The sequence below is a fragment of the Hakea prostrata genome, chromosome 5, assembly GCF_041222555.1.
Source record: "Hakea prostrata isolate BN-2017 chromosome 5, UWA_Hpros_2, whole genome shotgun sequence".
Taxonomy (NCBI): domain Eukaryota; kingdom Viridiplantae; phylum Streptophyta; class Magnoliopsida; order Proteales; family Proteaceae; genus Hakea; species Hakea prostrata.
This window is the reverse complement of record NC_142604.1, coordinates 4,182,913-4,197,481: the sequence shown is the minus strand read 5'-3', so window position 1 is coordinate 4,197,481 and position 14,569 is coordinate 4,182,913. Positions and strand designations below refer to the sequence as shown.

The 14,569-nt window shown below is 40.0% G+C and overlaps 3 protein-coding genes across 4 annotated transcripts; 2 read left to right on the top strand and 1 right to left on the bottom strand.

Annotated features, from left to right (window-relative positions):
• LOC149014511 (uncharacterized) lies at nucleotides 1-2,008 on the bottom strand. Its single transcript, XM_089157262.1, has one exon. It carries the CDS (start codon nucleotides 1,831-1,833, stop codon nucleotides 220-222), a length of 1,614 nt encoding a protein of 537 aa, XP_089013388.1. The 5' UTR covers nucleotides 1,834-2,008; the 3' UTR covers nucleotides 1-219.
• A 1,619-nt stretch (nucleotides 2,009-3,627) lies between these two features.
• LOC149014510 (complex 1 protein, LYR family protein) lies at nucleotides 3,628-7,040 on the top strand. 2 transcript variants are annotated; one of them, XM_089157476.1, is made up of 3 exons: nucleotides 3,628-3,988; nucleotides 4,096-4,190; nucleotides 6,593-7,040. In XM_089157476.1, the coding sequence occupies exons 1-2, from the start codon at nucleotides 3,794-3,796 to the stop codon at nucleotides 4,150-4,152; spliced, it is 252 nt and encodes an 83-aa protein (XP_089013602.1). In that variant the 5' UTR covers nucleotides 3,628-3,793; the 3' UTR covers nucleotides 4,153-4,190; nucleotides 6,593-7,040. The 2 variants fall into 2 exon arrangements, with proteins under 2 accessions (XP_089013602.1, XP_089013601.1); XM_089157475.1 differs by lacking the exon at nucleotides 6,593-7,040 and having other exon boundaries at nucleotides 4,096-6,584.
• Nucleotides 7,041-8,914: 1,874 nt separating this feature from the next.
• LOC149014509 (MFP1 attachment factor 1-like) lies at nucleotides 8,915-9,635 on the top strand. Its single transcript, XM_089157051.1, has one exon. It carries the CDS (start codon nucleotides 8,968-8,970, stop codon nucleotides 9,445-9,447), a length of 480 nt encoding a protein of 159 aa, XP_089013177.1. The 5' UTR covers nucleotides 8,915-8,967; the 3' UTR covers nucleotides 9,448-9,635.
• The last annotated feature ends 4,934 nt before the right edge of the window (nucleotides 9,636-14,569 follow it).

The window sequence follows — 14,569 nt, the reverse complement described above, 5'->3', positions numbered from 1 at the left end:
TTCGTCTTGAAGCCATTTTGGTGATTTTCTTTTTCTGGGTTGATACAGATTTTTTCTGAGATTGATCTTACAAGCCCTTCAATAGAGCCTAACCATCCAACCAAATGCAACTTAATTGGAGAGAAGAAGATTTCTTCTAAGATCGATCTTACACGGATTTCTGATTACAGAGCAAAAATATAGAAAAGGTCTATTCTTTCTAGGTCTTAGATAATAGGATTATTTTCCTGGCGGAATTAAGGGCAAATCAACCTCATCACACCAATCTACACACCTCGTCTCAAAATGAGAACTCTGAACGTTGCAGGGCCAATAGCTCAGCCAAACCTTCGCACCAATCCTCCATTTGAGCACGCTACCTTCCATATCCTTGCTCAGCCTCCATACAACCTCTTCACCATACGCATCTCTTGCAAACACGACGCTTCCTGTCTTGTTGAATGCTCTACTCGCTCCAGAGTATCTCTTCATGAAACTACTGTTCTTCGTCTTCAAATCCTCACCAACCCCTCCAAGCTTCCACGCCACCACTTCGTCTCCGCTCATGTTATCGCACAGAACCACATCGAACACTGCTGCATTTCCCTCTGCGTCTTGCTCCCATCTCCAGTTCTTCATCTTCTTCCTTGTCGACGTTTTCGCCGTGGCTTTCAGTAGTCTCTGCGGAGGCGACGATTTTGATCTTCCGAGATTGCCCTTCACGACCCTCTGCGTCTCTACTTCAGTCTCCGGGTTATCCGTGGACCGGCCCAGACTCATCCCAGCCACATAGGTGGCCCCGATTTCCGGTCCAATCCATACTCTTATCCTCGACGGAAAATGCTTCTCCTCGTCGTATTTACCGTTATCCTTCGCGCCGAAACCCAGCTTCGCCACGTGGAAGCGCAGGTTGTCGACACGTGCGGTCACCTGAAGGAAGCCCTCGTGGAACTCCACCATGTACTCCAGCTGGATTACTGCCTCTAGCTGCTGGTGCGCCAAAGCGTATGTTAGCACGAAGTCCTTCCCTACTAGCGCGGGATGCGGACTCGGTTCGTGCTCCGGACTACCCATGCGGGTCATGGATAATACCGGAACGTAACCCTTCAATGACCAGAACCCCTGAGATTCGGTGGCGTAGGAGAAGCCAAGGCTCAGGTTATCGTTTTCTGGTGACTGCGATATTCCTACTCCTGCTGCTTCTCCTCTTAAGATCATCCACTTGGCTAACATGTACCCAAGGGTGCGCATGAAACATAGCTCTGCATCAACTCCGATCAAAGTTAAGAACTTTCTCAATACATGCTTGCAGGTAGATAGAGCAGTAAGGTTCGGACCCAGCAAGGATTCCATATAGAGAGAGCCAGCTTCTGCAGGAGCATCACATACGCAGAGCCAGAAGAGACGGCAAAGGAAAACAAGGTTGAAGAAAGTGGAGAATGACTCGGGCGAGTGAGAGTCGATTATCCAAGAAATCGGCTCTGGTTTGAGCTTCTGCAACTGGGAACGAGGGCAGGTGGTATCGTATTCGATTGGTGCGCGTGCTATGATTTCTTGGAGGAGTTGCAGGAGAAGCGGAAGGAAGAGCTTGTCTGCGGAGAGTGGGCAAGGGTCTGATACCCATAGGGTTTTGTTTGGGTTATGAGAAGGGTAGTAAAATCCCTCGAGGCAAACTGACAAGGTCACAAGAGCTTCTGTGTTGGAACCTGAAGTACGTTCTGCTTTGAGGAGAATCGATTTCTGGATGTTGTGTTTGTCATCTTCTTCAGTCGCGAGGTGGAAGACAAGTGGGGAATCTGACTCGGCCCATTCATCCGAGTTGGGGAATTCGCATATCCATGACCACAGATCCATCCCTGGATAATTGATAGGTTGGTTTTCAGTTTCTCCGGATTTTGGACACTGGATTGGTTGAGAAACTTGAAACTTGAAAGTAAGCCTATCAAGTGTTTGTTTCAATATTTATGAGAGAAACGAGTGATAGATGGATTGCCAACTTGGCTTCAGCCTTAGCCACTTATGAGAGTGCCAACTGATAAATTACATTGGTGGCTCTTATACTGGCCTCGTCTTTGATTTTTCTCTTTGGTTACCATTTTGCTGCCAAGTTAGGATAAGGTTGAACCATGAATGAACGTTGGAAGGTTTTGATACACAGGACCGTATCTGCAAGAAGTGCACATTTACGGTGCTGTAACATAACACGTCCCTCACTAATGAGACATTAATGTCACGGGATGTTTGGTAACTGCATGCCCTGGGCTTTAATGTTGATTGATTTGCTCTGCCTGTGAGCAACATTTGAATTTCATTTAAGAGTCAGAAGATGTTATTATCACTTGTTTACACTTCTCTAAGTTACAACACTAGAAGAGTCTTGGAGCATTTAAACCCATGGAAGAAAGATTTTCTTCTTTAAAATCCGATGGTATTAAATGGTATCATAATCAACCTTCTATTTTTTTCTCAGCCCCCTTCGAATGACATGTTTCCCATTAATAGAGTCTCAGTGGAGACCATATTTCTGGTTCGAAGTTTGGCCACATCTCCATATGGTCCCTGCCAAAGGGCAGTTGGTAAGGCCATGGATAAGTAATAGGTACTGAGTTTGACTCTTTCCACTCTTAGGGCTACACACATTAATGTGCTTCTTATAGTGGGCCTACATCTTATATTTAGATTCTCGCCGTGCCGTTAGTCTGGTCACCCGATGGGTGACGTGTGGATGGAAGGAAATTGCTTGGGTGCTACACAATTAATGCGCAATACCTACAATAAACGGTTGAGATCGAGATCTTGACCGAGATTTCGATCTCAACCGTCCATTTTCGAAAATTTTGTTTTCACACTTTTGAGAATTTGACGGTCGAGCCGTTCGTAGCACAGTGTTGTGCATTAATTGCACTGCAATACAACACTGAAGTCGAACTCATGGATGGAAAGGTTAGCAACCGTTAGTTGGCTGTGGTTGGTTGTTACTTGTTACAAGTGAAATAAAAACCCAAGCCCCCTTCGCTTAACTTAATTCTACTATATGTAGTTTTGGACAAAAAAAAAAGAGATAATGGGGTAACGGTAATGCTCCAATTAAATGGTCTAGTGGTCCCAAACTCACTCTCAAGTCTCAAGTGGTTCGGTAAACCTCATGTCCCCAAGTTTGAATTCCCTTACTCCTCTATTTCTTGAATTAGATAATTGTATGCTCTTTGGCCTGGCATGAGTGCTATCGGCTTCTATGGACTATATTAGGCCTCTGGTGGGGCTCTGCTGATGAGGTTAGTGCTTGTGCTAGTTGGTAGTGCACAGAGCTAATGCTTGCATAGGTCGCACTCGATAAAAAGTCTGAACATTGTGTAGCGGGGGGTGCTAGGTTGCGGCTACTGCATCCCCTCTTTAATTTACCAAAAAAATAAAAATAAAATAAAAATAAATGGCATGACTGAAGCAATTTCAAACGTGCATGCTCCAATTCTTTATTAGTCTGCCCAAGCACGGGTGTCCGAAGTGTAAAATCTATATACGGTTAGTATGTGAACCGGGGAGAAACCGGAGACAAACCCGGGTCGGTGCCAAATTGATCCAACAGGCGAGTGAGTTCGTTTTCTGATCGACCCTAACTGGAATCGGATTCCTAAGAAGAATTCTCCATCGAAATGCATTGCAGGGTGTCTATTGTCTTGTTCTCCAAAACTTCAAGCCTGCCTCTCAAGTCGGCAAATCGCATCCACTGCAACCTTCCTCTCTCACCAGTTCCTATCGGTGATTGAAAGGTTGGGCATTCTCAATTTTCTGCGAGGAGAGTTCAATATAAAGCATGGAGAAAGGACTCCGGGCGTATGGGGAGCTATTGAGGCTGGTGCGGCGGTTGCCCAAGGACACCAGGCCCTACTACTCCAAGTATACCAGGGAGAATTTCGTCAACTACAGGGATGCAGATCCTTCTGACGCCAATGCCATCGACGAGATCTTCAACAGGACCTACGTCCATGCTGTTTGGGTTCTCTCCAAGGTCCTCTCCCCTTTACTCTCTGTTTGATCATGACTCTAACTCATCTGGGTATGTGCGCAATGTTGAATCCACTTAACCCTCCTCTGTTGTCTCACCTGAATGTGCAGTATTCCGTGGACGCAGCGGCTGCTGATAAGCTGAAGGAAATTTGCTGCAATCAGTAACTTTTTCCCACCACGTGTTTGTGTGTATTCCCAAATAAGTATGCCATACGAAAATGTTCGTTGAACTCGTGTTTTATGTTGGCTTTCTTACCGAAATATCATCTGTTTATTGCAGTTACTAGAATAGTTTGCTAATGTAGTTGTAGTTGTGACATATTTGTTGACTCAGTTTGGTATAGTATGGACTGATATATGGAAAGTTTGAACCTTTTATGGATTGTTGTCTGTGGTTTGCGAATTCTTTTTAAGGGCAATTACTACGCATGGTGATTTCAGTTTGTCTGTTAAGGAGTCTGTTCATGATTATTGAGGAGAAATTTGAACCTTTTATATGGGTGGATGGTAAGACCATTTATTGTATATGGTAGTTTCAGCTGTACTTTGAGGTCGCGTTTGGTTCCGTGATTTCAGGGAAACAGTGTCCATAGAATCATGATTCTGAATTTTTTTGTTTGTTTGGTTCTGAAAAAATAATAGAATCAGCCTGATTCCATTGGGTCCATGAATTCTACATTTTAGTACATATTCATTGATTCAAGTGAGACCACATGGGTAGCTAGTGGTAGTTTCAGGATGGAATCCACATTTTGAATACATAGTATAAAATGATACAAGGAAACACGAGTCCTGAGAATCCCCACACCTGCGAGCACCTCACATCTCAAGCAACATCCCTCAACCCTGCCACCTGCAACCCTAATATTGAATCTGGATCTTAAAACTGTCATTTCTGCATTGTATCTAAACGCTAGATCTGCACTTTTGGAGGTTCTTCTTCTTCTTTACAGTCAAACTTTACTCTTCAATTCAACAAGGTTCGATCCATTCAACTTTCAGGGCCTGGATTACGATTTCAGGTTCACTGACAGTGTTCTTGGGAATCTTATAAGGGAAATGGTAGCATGTGGTGGTACTGTCTTACTTTTTTTTCTTTCTTTCTGGTAGAGTCTTGAAGAAAACACACTTTTGAGTTCATTGAGAGGAAATAGTGTTCTTTTAGGTTAAATCTTGAAGAAAAGCATATTATTCTTTTCCTTGAAAATTTGTAATTTTAGTAGATCCCCAAATTATTGCGACAGAATGTAATTCTTCCGTTCCTGTTCTGTTCGTGGATTTATTTCTCCAAAATATTGATGTTTCTATACTATAAGAGAACATGGAGGATGCAAAATTGGTTCATTGTCTTCAGTGAATATTTTTGACTATCTTCTTCGCAAACTCAACCACTCCGGTTTCCATTCTTTTAATCTTATGTAACTATAGATTACGGTACTTGGGAGAAACAAATTTCTAGTTATTATTTGGCAAGAAGTGTCAGTAGATCTTACTTGTGTGCCAATTTATCAGAAACAAAAAGAATCTGATCTAGAACATGCTTGTAACATATGAATGGGATCCTGTGGGCTGCATTATGTATTCTGGAATTTTGTTCCATGATCAATGTTATTTTCCTTTGATGATTAATCAAAGTGGGAATCTCCTCAGATTCTCATCACTTTATTGGAGTGCAATTGTTGTAATTTCCAGAGACATTTGAATGCATGAGTAAATTACTGAAAAGCATAAATTGTCTGTGTTACTGGTGGATAATACATTATGGAAGGCTATGACCTTGCTATTGAAACCTCCTTTTTCTATTCAAGAGCTGTTAGAGTGAAATTCTATTATCTGAGAAAAGCTTTACCCCTCCAGGGTATGTCCTCCACCATTCAAGGGCCTCAGTTTTTTCCATGTAAGTTTCTTGTGTGTCAAGAACCTAAATATTCTTTTTGGCTACATAAATACCTTAGACTCCCACTCTTATGTGGTTTATCTACAAGGCACATCATTTTATTTTGTTACTTTACAATTCTGCCATACACCTCTGTTTCCTCCTACTGCTCCCTCCGTAGCCACCTATTCTATGCATAATGCATATGCCTGGTGTTTGTTTTCTCATGCCCTTATTCCTTGTTGCTCATATACTAGATCTTTCAATATTCCAGTATTCTGTTGGCAGGAACTGTAGGATGTTTCCATTTTGTAAGGGGGCACCACAACTTATCCGCAGAAGTATGAACCCTCAATTCTTTTATAGAAAGAGGGATCCACTACTTCCTGTGGTTTGAATTAGCTTCTACATCCAGATTCTGAGAATAATTTCTTCATTTTGTGAGTCATACTTGAAAGCAAGTTTTACCTTTGTCCTGAAGGGGATAATATGACTTTGATAATTTACCAACTTCCATGGATCTTGGGGTTTTGAGTTGGCTGTTATATGCTCATAGACTTTCCCTTTTTGTTCTTCTGTTTCTTATTGGGTGCTGTGGATTCTGCTATTCAGCTTTCCTTTTTATCCTCCTTAGGGTTCAGTAATTCGATGATACTCACTGACTGGTTTTTGTGATTTCACCATCCTGAACATCTTTCTGATTTCAGTTTTATGCTACATATATGACAGTTAGCTATGGTGGTGGCATACTTGCATCACTGGAAGGTTAATGATGTGGTTGTGAAAGGCCATTGAAGTCATCTAGGAATTGTGCTGGACCATTGGTTGCAAATATTGTCTATGTGCAGTTGAGCTTGCATTCTGGCTGATACAGTATGTCAAGGTGGCCAATGTAATGCTTGGTGTTATAAGATATTGCAAAAGACTCTAGGACGTGTAATACAAAATTAGTAATGATTTAATGAATGTGTAGCTGCACTTGTGGGAGGCAGCCTTGCAGGTGCGGAGGTAATGTAGCAGTAGCTTCAAGTATTTATTTTTTGGGCCACCAAGCAGTTGGAATTTGGATGAGCTCAACAGAGAATAAATGAAGACATGTGATTTTTATTTCCAGGAAAATTTGGATGAAGTTCAACTGATTATGCAGTGGTTAGCTATGGCATAATCTTAGGCAAAACGTGTTGCACATCAGTAATGTTCAAGCAGCATTTTGGAAAGTGTTCATTTTTTTTTTTTGGGGGGGGGGGGGGGGGGGGGGGGATGAGTAAAGAATATCATTACCAAAACCCCTGACGGGAAGAAGAGGGAAGAACGTACACAGAGAAAGAGGGGGGGGGGGGTTACAACCGATTAGTCAGCAATAAAGGTGAGCCTAAACCCCAGGTAACAACAGTAAGCCTGTTCCTTGGATTATCCACAACCATTGGGTGGGGGGAGCATGTGAAGTCTAGCGGAGACATCAAACTGGAAAGTGTGCATTGAACTTGGGTTGAAGATGCCTTAAAATGAAATGTATCCCTTTGAATCTTCTTTTCAATGTCACTGGAATCAGGTAAGATAGAACTCAGATGAGAGAGAGAGTGCAGATCGGGCTTCATCAGTCATATGCCTTAAATTAATGATCCGCAGACTCAAGGACAGATGTCCATGGTGTGTAGGTCATAGTCAGTGGCTACAGGGTCTTAAAAAGTCCCATTGACACAGGTGGATCCAAGGATGGGTGTCCATGGCTGTTTTTGAGTTGAAAGCAGACTCATCTTGTGTTCTTGCGGTTCACCTGACTTTGGGTTGAGCATCTTTGAAGCAAAATTAGGAGGATAGTTGTATTCAAATTGTCAGAACTTGAGTCTGCTTTCATTTGAAGCAAGAATCAGAGGGTTATACAAAGAAAATTATGCATCCACATGATATTTATGAAGGTAAATCTGTCAGACAGTCTTAGTCGAGTGAGTGTGTGAGCTTAGCTTTGGTTTGGTTTTTTCCAGTGGAGTCTTAATTTATTGAAATTTCTGGAAATTCCAGGTTTCCCATATGCTGTAAAAGGGAGATTGGTACTGACAGAAAGAGACGAAGGTGAAAGCACATTCATGCTTTCTTCACCATGTTTGTGCTTGAGTCTTGACCAACATAAATACAACTACTCCCTAAACGGTTTCTCTAAATAACATTGCAGGATTGCTAATTGTAGAGGATTGTAATGCGTGACAATAATTATCCAATGATCACAATTTTATTTTTGGGTATGACAACGATCAATCTAATTAAAGCTGTCTTTGGTAAACCTCCACAATTTCTCTCAAATTGTTAAAACAAACACCAAGAAATAGCAAATCTAAATAGAAACAAACAAAGATTTAACATATTTATACACCAATTCGGTATACTATATTCATGGGCGAAAAAAATAGTTTTTTCATTATGTAAAAGAAGAACAGAAGGAATTTCACAACCAATCGTTAAGTACAACATTATAAGAATTCTCACCCAATTTAAAATCTCTCAATAAATATACCACATTATTGATATATATATAAATTCTAATTCCGACTAAACCCATCAGCTTTGACTACATATTTTCAAAAATGGATTATTTGGATTGTCTATCAAAATATATTGATATAAGTCCATTTTCGAAAAGAGATACAAAATTTTGATTTACAACAACACAAATTTCAAAATTTTCTTCTCATTTCTTCACGATGGATAATCATGCCGGGAGGGAAAAGGGTCCATGGATGAGTTGAAGAATTAAGGAAAAAAAGAGAGTAACATTGGAAATCTTTACTCATGGCGTGAGTAATGGAGAGAAAATAGGGGAGAAATGGTTAGAAACATCAATTTTCTTGTCTTATTATGGATTCTAGTGTTGATCTTTAGATATTTAAAGCCATGTGCCACAATCCTAATGGTCAATTGCAAGAAATTACTGGATTGGTAATTGTAAAAGACGTGAATCCATGTCCTGTGTGAGTAAAACTAAAAGGAAAGAAATTAAAATAAAATACCAAAAATAAAAATAAATCGTTTAATAAATAATGGTTTTTGGTCAGATCATCTGTTTCTGCAATTCTGCGAGTGACAAAGAGGAGGAGAGCAGCGAAATTATGGAAGTTGAACAAACCGAGTCCGCGACTTTCATGGCGGAAGCCGAAGGAACCCATCAACAAGAACTACAGAATACCAGCGTGAAACTGGAGAGAACGAACCTCACATTTAGCCTTTGGCCTCCGATGCAGCACACAAGGGAAGCCGTCATCAAACGCCTTCTCGAAACCCTATCGACAAATTCCATTCTCTCCAAGCGCTATGGTTCGATGCCAGAAGACGAAGCTTCCTCAGCCGCAAACAAAATCGAAGAGGAAGCCTTCTCCGTCGCCGCCGCCGCTGCCGCTTCCACCACAGCAGGAGACGACGGCGTCGATGTGTTGCAACTCTACTCCAGGGAGATCAGCAAGAGGATACTTGAAACCGTGAAAGCCAGGAGTGCCTCTGCTGACAATTCCTCGCCGACTTCTGTTCCCGCCGATTCTCCTGTCACTCCTCCCGCCAGTGAGGATATCTCATCTGTCCAAACTGATAGTTGAATTTGAGTTTTGATTTTCGTTTTAGGGTTTCTGGTTACCTTGGGGTTTACTGTTTAACTCTTCTTATGTTCAAATGCCTATGTACTCGTGTATGTACTCGTGGTTCCTGGTACCTTCGGGTTTACTGTTTTAACTCTTCGTATGAATCTATATTAGTCATGGATTGGTATACTATATTGATTGCGTTACGGAATGCTCTTTATAGGGTAATGTAGTATGCTTCTTGTTTGATCCGGTTGTTCTTGAATGCATGGAAATATCTAATTTCTTTTCTTTTAAGAATTCTAAAGAGTTAAATTAGTAGGAAATGATATTGTAACTATTGTTTTGGTAAAAAATAGTTCTATCCTCCAGTCCTTTCTGCTTAATCCACATATTTGTTCTTTTGTTCTGTTGTTGAAGTCATGCACATATTTCTCAGTGGCTTTTAACTTTCTCATTGGTTAACTCTGTTACTACATCTTTTTGTTTTGTAATATTAGGTTATAAATTTCCCTTGTACAATGTGCTCACTGTTGTTATACTTGAAACAAAGTCTTTGAGCCTGTACTTCTACAGTTTGGTTCACAGTCTCTCTGTAGCACTAAACAAGAAAACAGGTATATGTGCCATACATGAGGCGACCCTGATGACGTTAAAATATTCTGAGATGAATGTAGTTTAGTTGGTACTTCATTTTGTTTGCCTTTGTACTTCCTAATTGTTCATGCCTGCAATTTGTACCAGTTGTCTTAAGCGAATCCAAACACATTCATTGAATTCCATTCTTGTCATGTTAGTGTCCAATTGCATACGTATCCTTGTCAGCTATAGGCATACATCCAGCATCAATATTCCCTGGCTATGTACCAACTTGTTGATCTTAGAGAACATAGCAATATCAGGCGATGACCTCATACATGAATCATAAGATTTATTTCCATAGTTTCATTGGACATCCTGAAATGGGATTAAATATGATATTCATGATTGTTTCAAGGTTGAATACTTGAATGCTAGAAAGTTTTATGTAATGGTCCAAGCAGAGCTGCATGGTACAGAAGCTTGTGATTTTGTGGAACTGTTGGGACCATTGTCAACAAACAATATTGTTGAGGAGGTATATCAGGGCATTGTCAAAGGATATGTTGGCATGGAAATGATGGCCCATTCTTTCATTGCCCAAGGTGATTGCCTTTTTTTTTTTTGGAGAAAATGTCAGCCAAAAATTACTTTTGGAGCTCAACCATTCAAACAAAAATGTGCTGGTTAAGAAAAAAATTAATAGATAGAGTGGGACTTGGAGTGGATGATAATAGATTTTTCTACAGGAAGCCATCGACAAGAGTACGGTTTGTGAAGTCTCTTGGTGATGTAGATATGCTACCATGGATTGACACAAACCTAATTGGGTGTACAAATGAAGATGAATGGGTCCAGTGTGAGTTTTTTATTTGATAGGATGATCATGATATATTTTATTCGGGAAAGATATTTGGTCTTTACTTTTGGGTAGCTATTAGACATTTAGAGAAAATTCCAATTTTAGCTTTATTGAATTTATTATTTTTTAAGTCTTAAATTTTAGGAATTAGGTTTGTTTGTTATTTGGGTTTAATAAATAGATGTATAACCAATGACTGGGAGATTTGAACCCCCCCCCCCCTTCCTCTTCTGTGATTGTTCTCTTCTACTGACCAGCCCTACACCAATTTGTTATCAGAGCCAAAGGATTGATCTTAATCCACCATGTTAATTTTGTTTATCCTCCCTTTGTCTTTATTCCTACTGACTCCCACAACTTCCAAACCTTCTTTCTCAGCTGTTGCTACAGCACCCCACCTCTTTGTTTTCACCTGTTACAATGAAGGCAACCCCCCACACCAACACACAAAAAAAAAGCCCTCAACCCAAATCTAATGCCGCTGTCGCATTTTACCTTATTGTAGCATAGTTGGAGGCTTAGAGCTGAATGGATTGGAGAAGTGTTCAATTGTGACTTCCTAGAAGAGCTGCAATTGGAAGCTCTCTAATGAAGGAAGGGATGTTTGTTAAGTATGACTCCGATTGCTTGTGTCTATAATCAATGTTTTTTGGGGTAAAACAGCATGACTTGGAACACCAGGAACTTAGATGTAGATAATGGATTTTTTCATGAGAGGAGACTTGGAAGGATATGTTTAAATCACAGTGGAGAAGGAAATGGGGTAGATGATCATCTTGCCAATTGCACTCTTTACAATATAAGTTTCCTTCTGCTGATGTAGAACCTGGTAAGAATGGAACCAACTAGGACTAATTTGAGCAGCACTGGATGCCAGCTCAAACCAGCCAGCTGGTCCCAACTTAGAAGGTCCTCTTGCTCCACAAATTTTGACCAGTCAACTTGGACTGCTGCAATAGAAGAAAACATGAAGAAGGGAGGCCAAAACACTGAGGTGACGTGAACAATGTAACAGCCTGTTATTTGTATGAATGTTCATAGGGGATTTGTGGGGCTGAATATCAGATTACATGAAGACATTGTTCTTGGGAGAGTTAGAAAGTTTAGGTTAATTTCTATTTTGGTTTTTATGCTTGTGGCTGAATTACAAAGCCTAGTAGTTTCTGATTTTAGTTAATTTGTATTTTCCATAAGATTTTATTGTCACTAGTTACTAGGTTATTAGTTTCTCTTTTCAGTCTACTAATTTTCTATTCATTTTAAAGCTTTAGCCAAGATATAGATAAGGCCCTTTCAATACAATAGAAGCTTAGACTTTAGAGAAATCAAGGACCTGTTTGATAACCCACTGGAAAACAGTTTCTGGTGTTTCTTGCTTCAAGAGGGGAAAAAATGTGTTGAAGACTGTTTGATAAAACTGTTGTGTTTCAGGTGATTTTTGAAATGTAAATTGAAATTTATGAAAATTTCTGCAAAAAGTTGGGTGTGGGCTAGGTTTATGTAAAAGAATTTAGAGAGGGGTCTTCATGGAATTTGTCATTCTAAAAATAAGAACTCTGCTAAAACTCTGCTGATAGCATTTTTTGCTTTCAGAAATTAGTTTTATCAAACACCTAAAAAAGTGTTTTTGCTTCTAGAAACAATCAGAACTGCTTATAGTGTTTTTGCAAAGCAGGAACAGTTGGTGGGTTATCCCATCCCCCCCTTCTCTCCTGCCTTTTCCCCCCCCTAACTCTTTATCCCCTTCTCCCTATCTTTTCCTTGCTGTCGTTATTGTTTGTCAACAGCAATCCATTAAGGCCTCAAATTGAAGATCATGATCCATCCTCGGCTGATTCCAGAGGCTGCTAGGTGTTGCCCATTATTGAAGGCTGTTGTTGTTCCTGTAACTTGTGAAGACCATAACTCAACAACCCATTGTCAGAATTGATTGAGATTTTGAGTGTTCTCTACTGCTGTTTGTACCTACATTTACTTCCAATCCAGTCCATTCCATTGGTTGGATTGCTTCGTATCCATTACCTTCTAATCTTCTATTTGTGGACTTTTACTAGACATAAACCTGGGTTTCCCTAATGGAGTATTTGGAGCTTGAACATCATATTGGGCTGTTACCCTTGGGTTTACAGTCTTAAATTATCTTCCATATTTTTCATTTATAGATTCTATTATTGATGAGCAATACTCCAATCCCAACCCAAAACTAAAATTAACTTCATCTCAACGTGGGGATGTTGAGATGTATATATCTTTTGAGACTGAATGTGCATCTTTTTCCTTTAGCTTGTGGGAACAATCCTCTGATATGTGGAGAACTGAACCTTTTCCTTCTGCTTCCTGGGCATGACAACATATTCCTTCCGTTATCTACATATCACCTTGATTATACTGTTCAAGTACATGAGTGATGTTTGTTGCAAGCTACTTTGAGCATAAAATGTCTCCTCCTCCTATTCACAAAGACGATAGTTTCAAATCTTCAAGAAATCTTGGCTAGGCAACCATTAATGATATTATGAAGTTCATTCAAAAAATCCTTGCAAGTATTTCAGGTTATCATGTTTTTGTTAAATTAGTCCTTCAAATTTTATCTGGCCTACATGCTGGAAAATATGATGGATGATGGGGTTGCAGTATTGTTGTTAGGATATATTTAGGAACAGTGACATGCAGGAACTCTTAGCTGGTTTATGAATTCTATTATGATTCCATCTATTTTTAGTCAAACCTGGAGACAATGCAGTAAGTCAATCATCTTCCTTTTCTTCCAACACCCCGGAATATAATGAAACACCTAGAAAAAAAAACACCCATCTATCCCCTTCCTCTCTGGAAAATGAAAGTTTGGGGGGGGGGGGGGGGGGGGGAAGCACTTGCTGGAGCACATGGTCAGCTTGAGGTTTCTCCTGGTAAATCAGAACTTTCTCTTAGTTGAGCATCCCTTCTTTGATCTCACATGGATCAAGATGTTTTCTTAGCTGTGGTATGTTTTATCAGCTTGACACTTTTTTTAGTATTTGAAGAAATTCTGCTCATAAGTTGAGACTGGGCCTTGAGTGACCCCACTGAGCTCTATGATTGTTCAACCTCAAAGATTTTAGTTCATTTCCAAAGCTGGGAAGGAAAATTTTGAAGTATTATTGTAGTAAAGCTATTGCTGAAACTGTCTTGAGGAATGTTGCTGGATTGATTGCAAGTTAAGGTGAAACTTTTATTATAGTTTATTAGGAGACTTGGTTGCAAGGGAGCCTCAAAACCTGAACATTCAATCCTCATAATAATTAGTTTTGCATGAAGCCAACTGTACCCTATTGTATGCTAAATCAGTAACCTATTATTCAACTAATTATCAATTATGATTGGATTTTTTTTTGGGTAGCCGATAATGGATGGGTGTTTTGTGGTATGTTATTATTGACAACATAAGCTTGTAGGGATGATATTTTGTCATGTTATTACCTCTTCTTCATGTACTATATTATTGTTGTAATTCACCATTCAGCAGCTTGCCATATGTTACTATTGACTCTAGCTGTGCTGTGCAGCTGGTATTACTCCGGGTTTTTTTTTTTTTTTTTTTTTTTTTTTTGGGGGGGGGTTGGGGTTTGGGGAGGGGGATGATTGGGATTTGAGCATCCGTTTTTCGTATACAAGTATGGATCCCTTGATTACACAGTTTAACATCATGAATACCTTGTA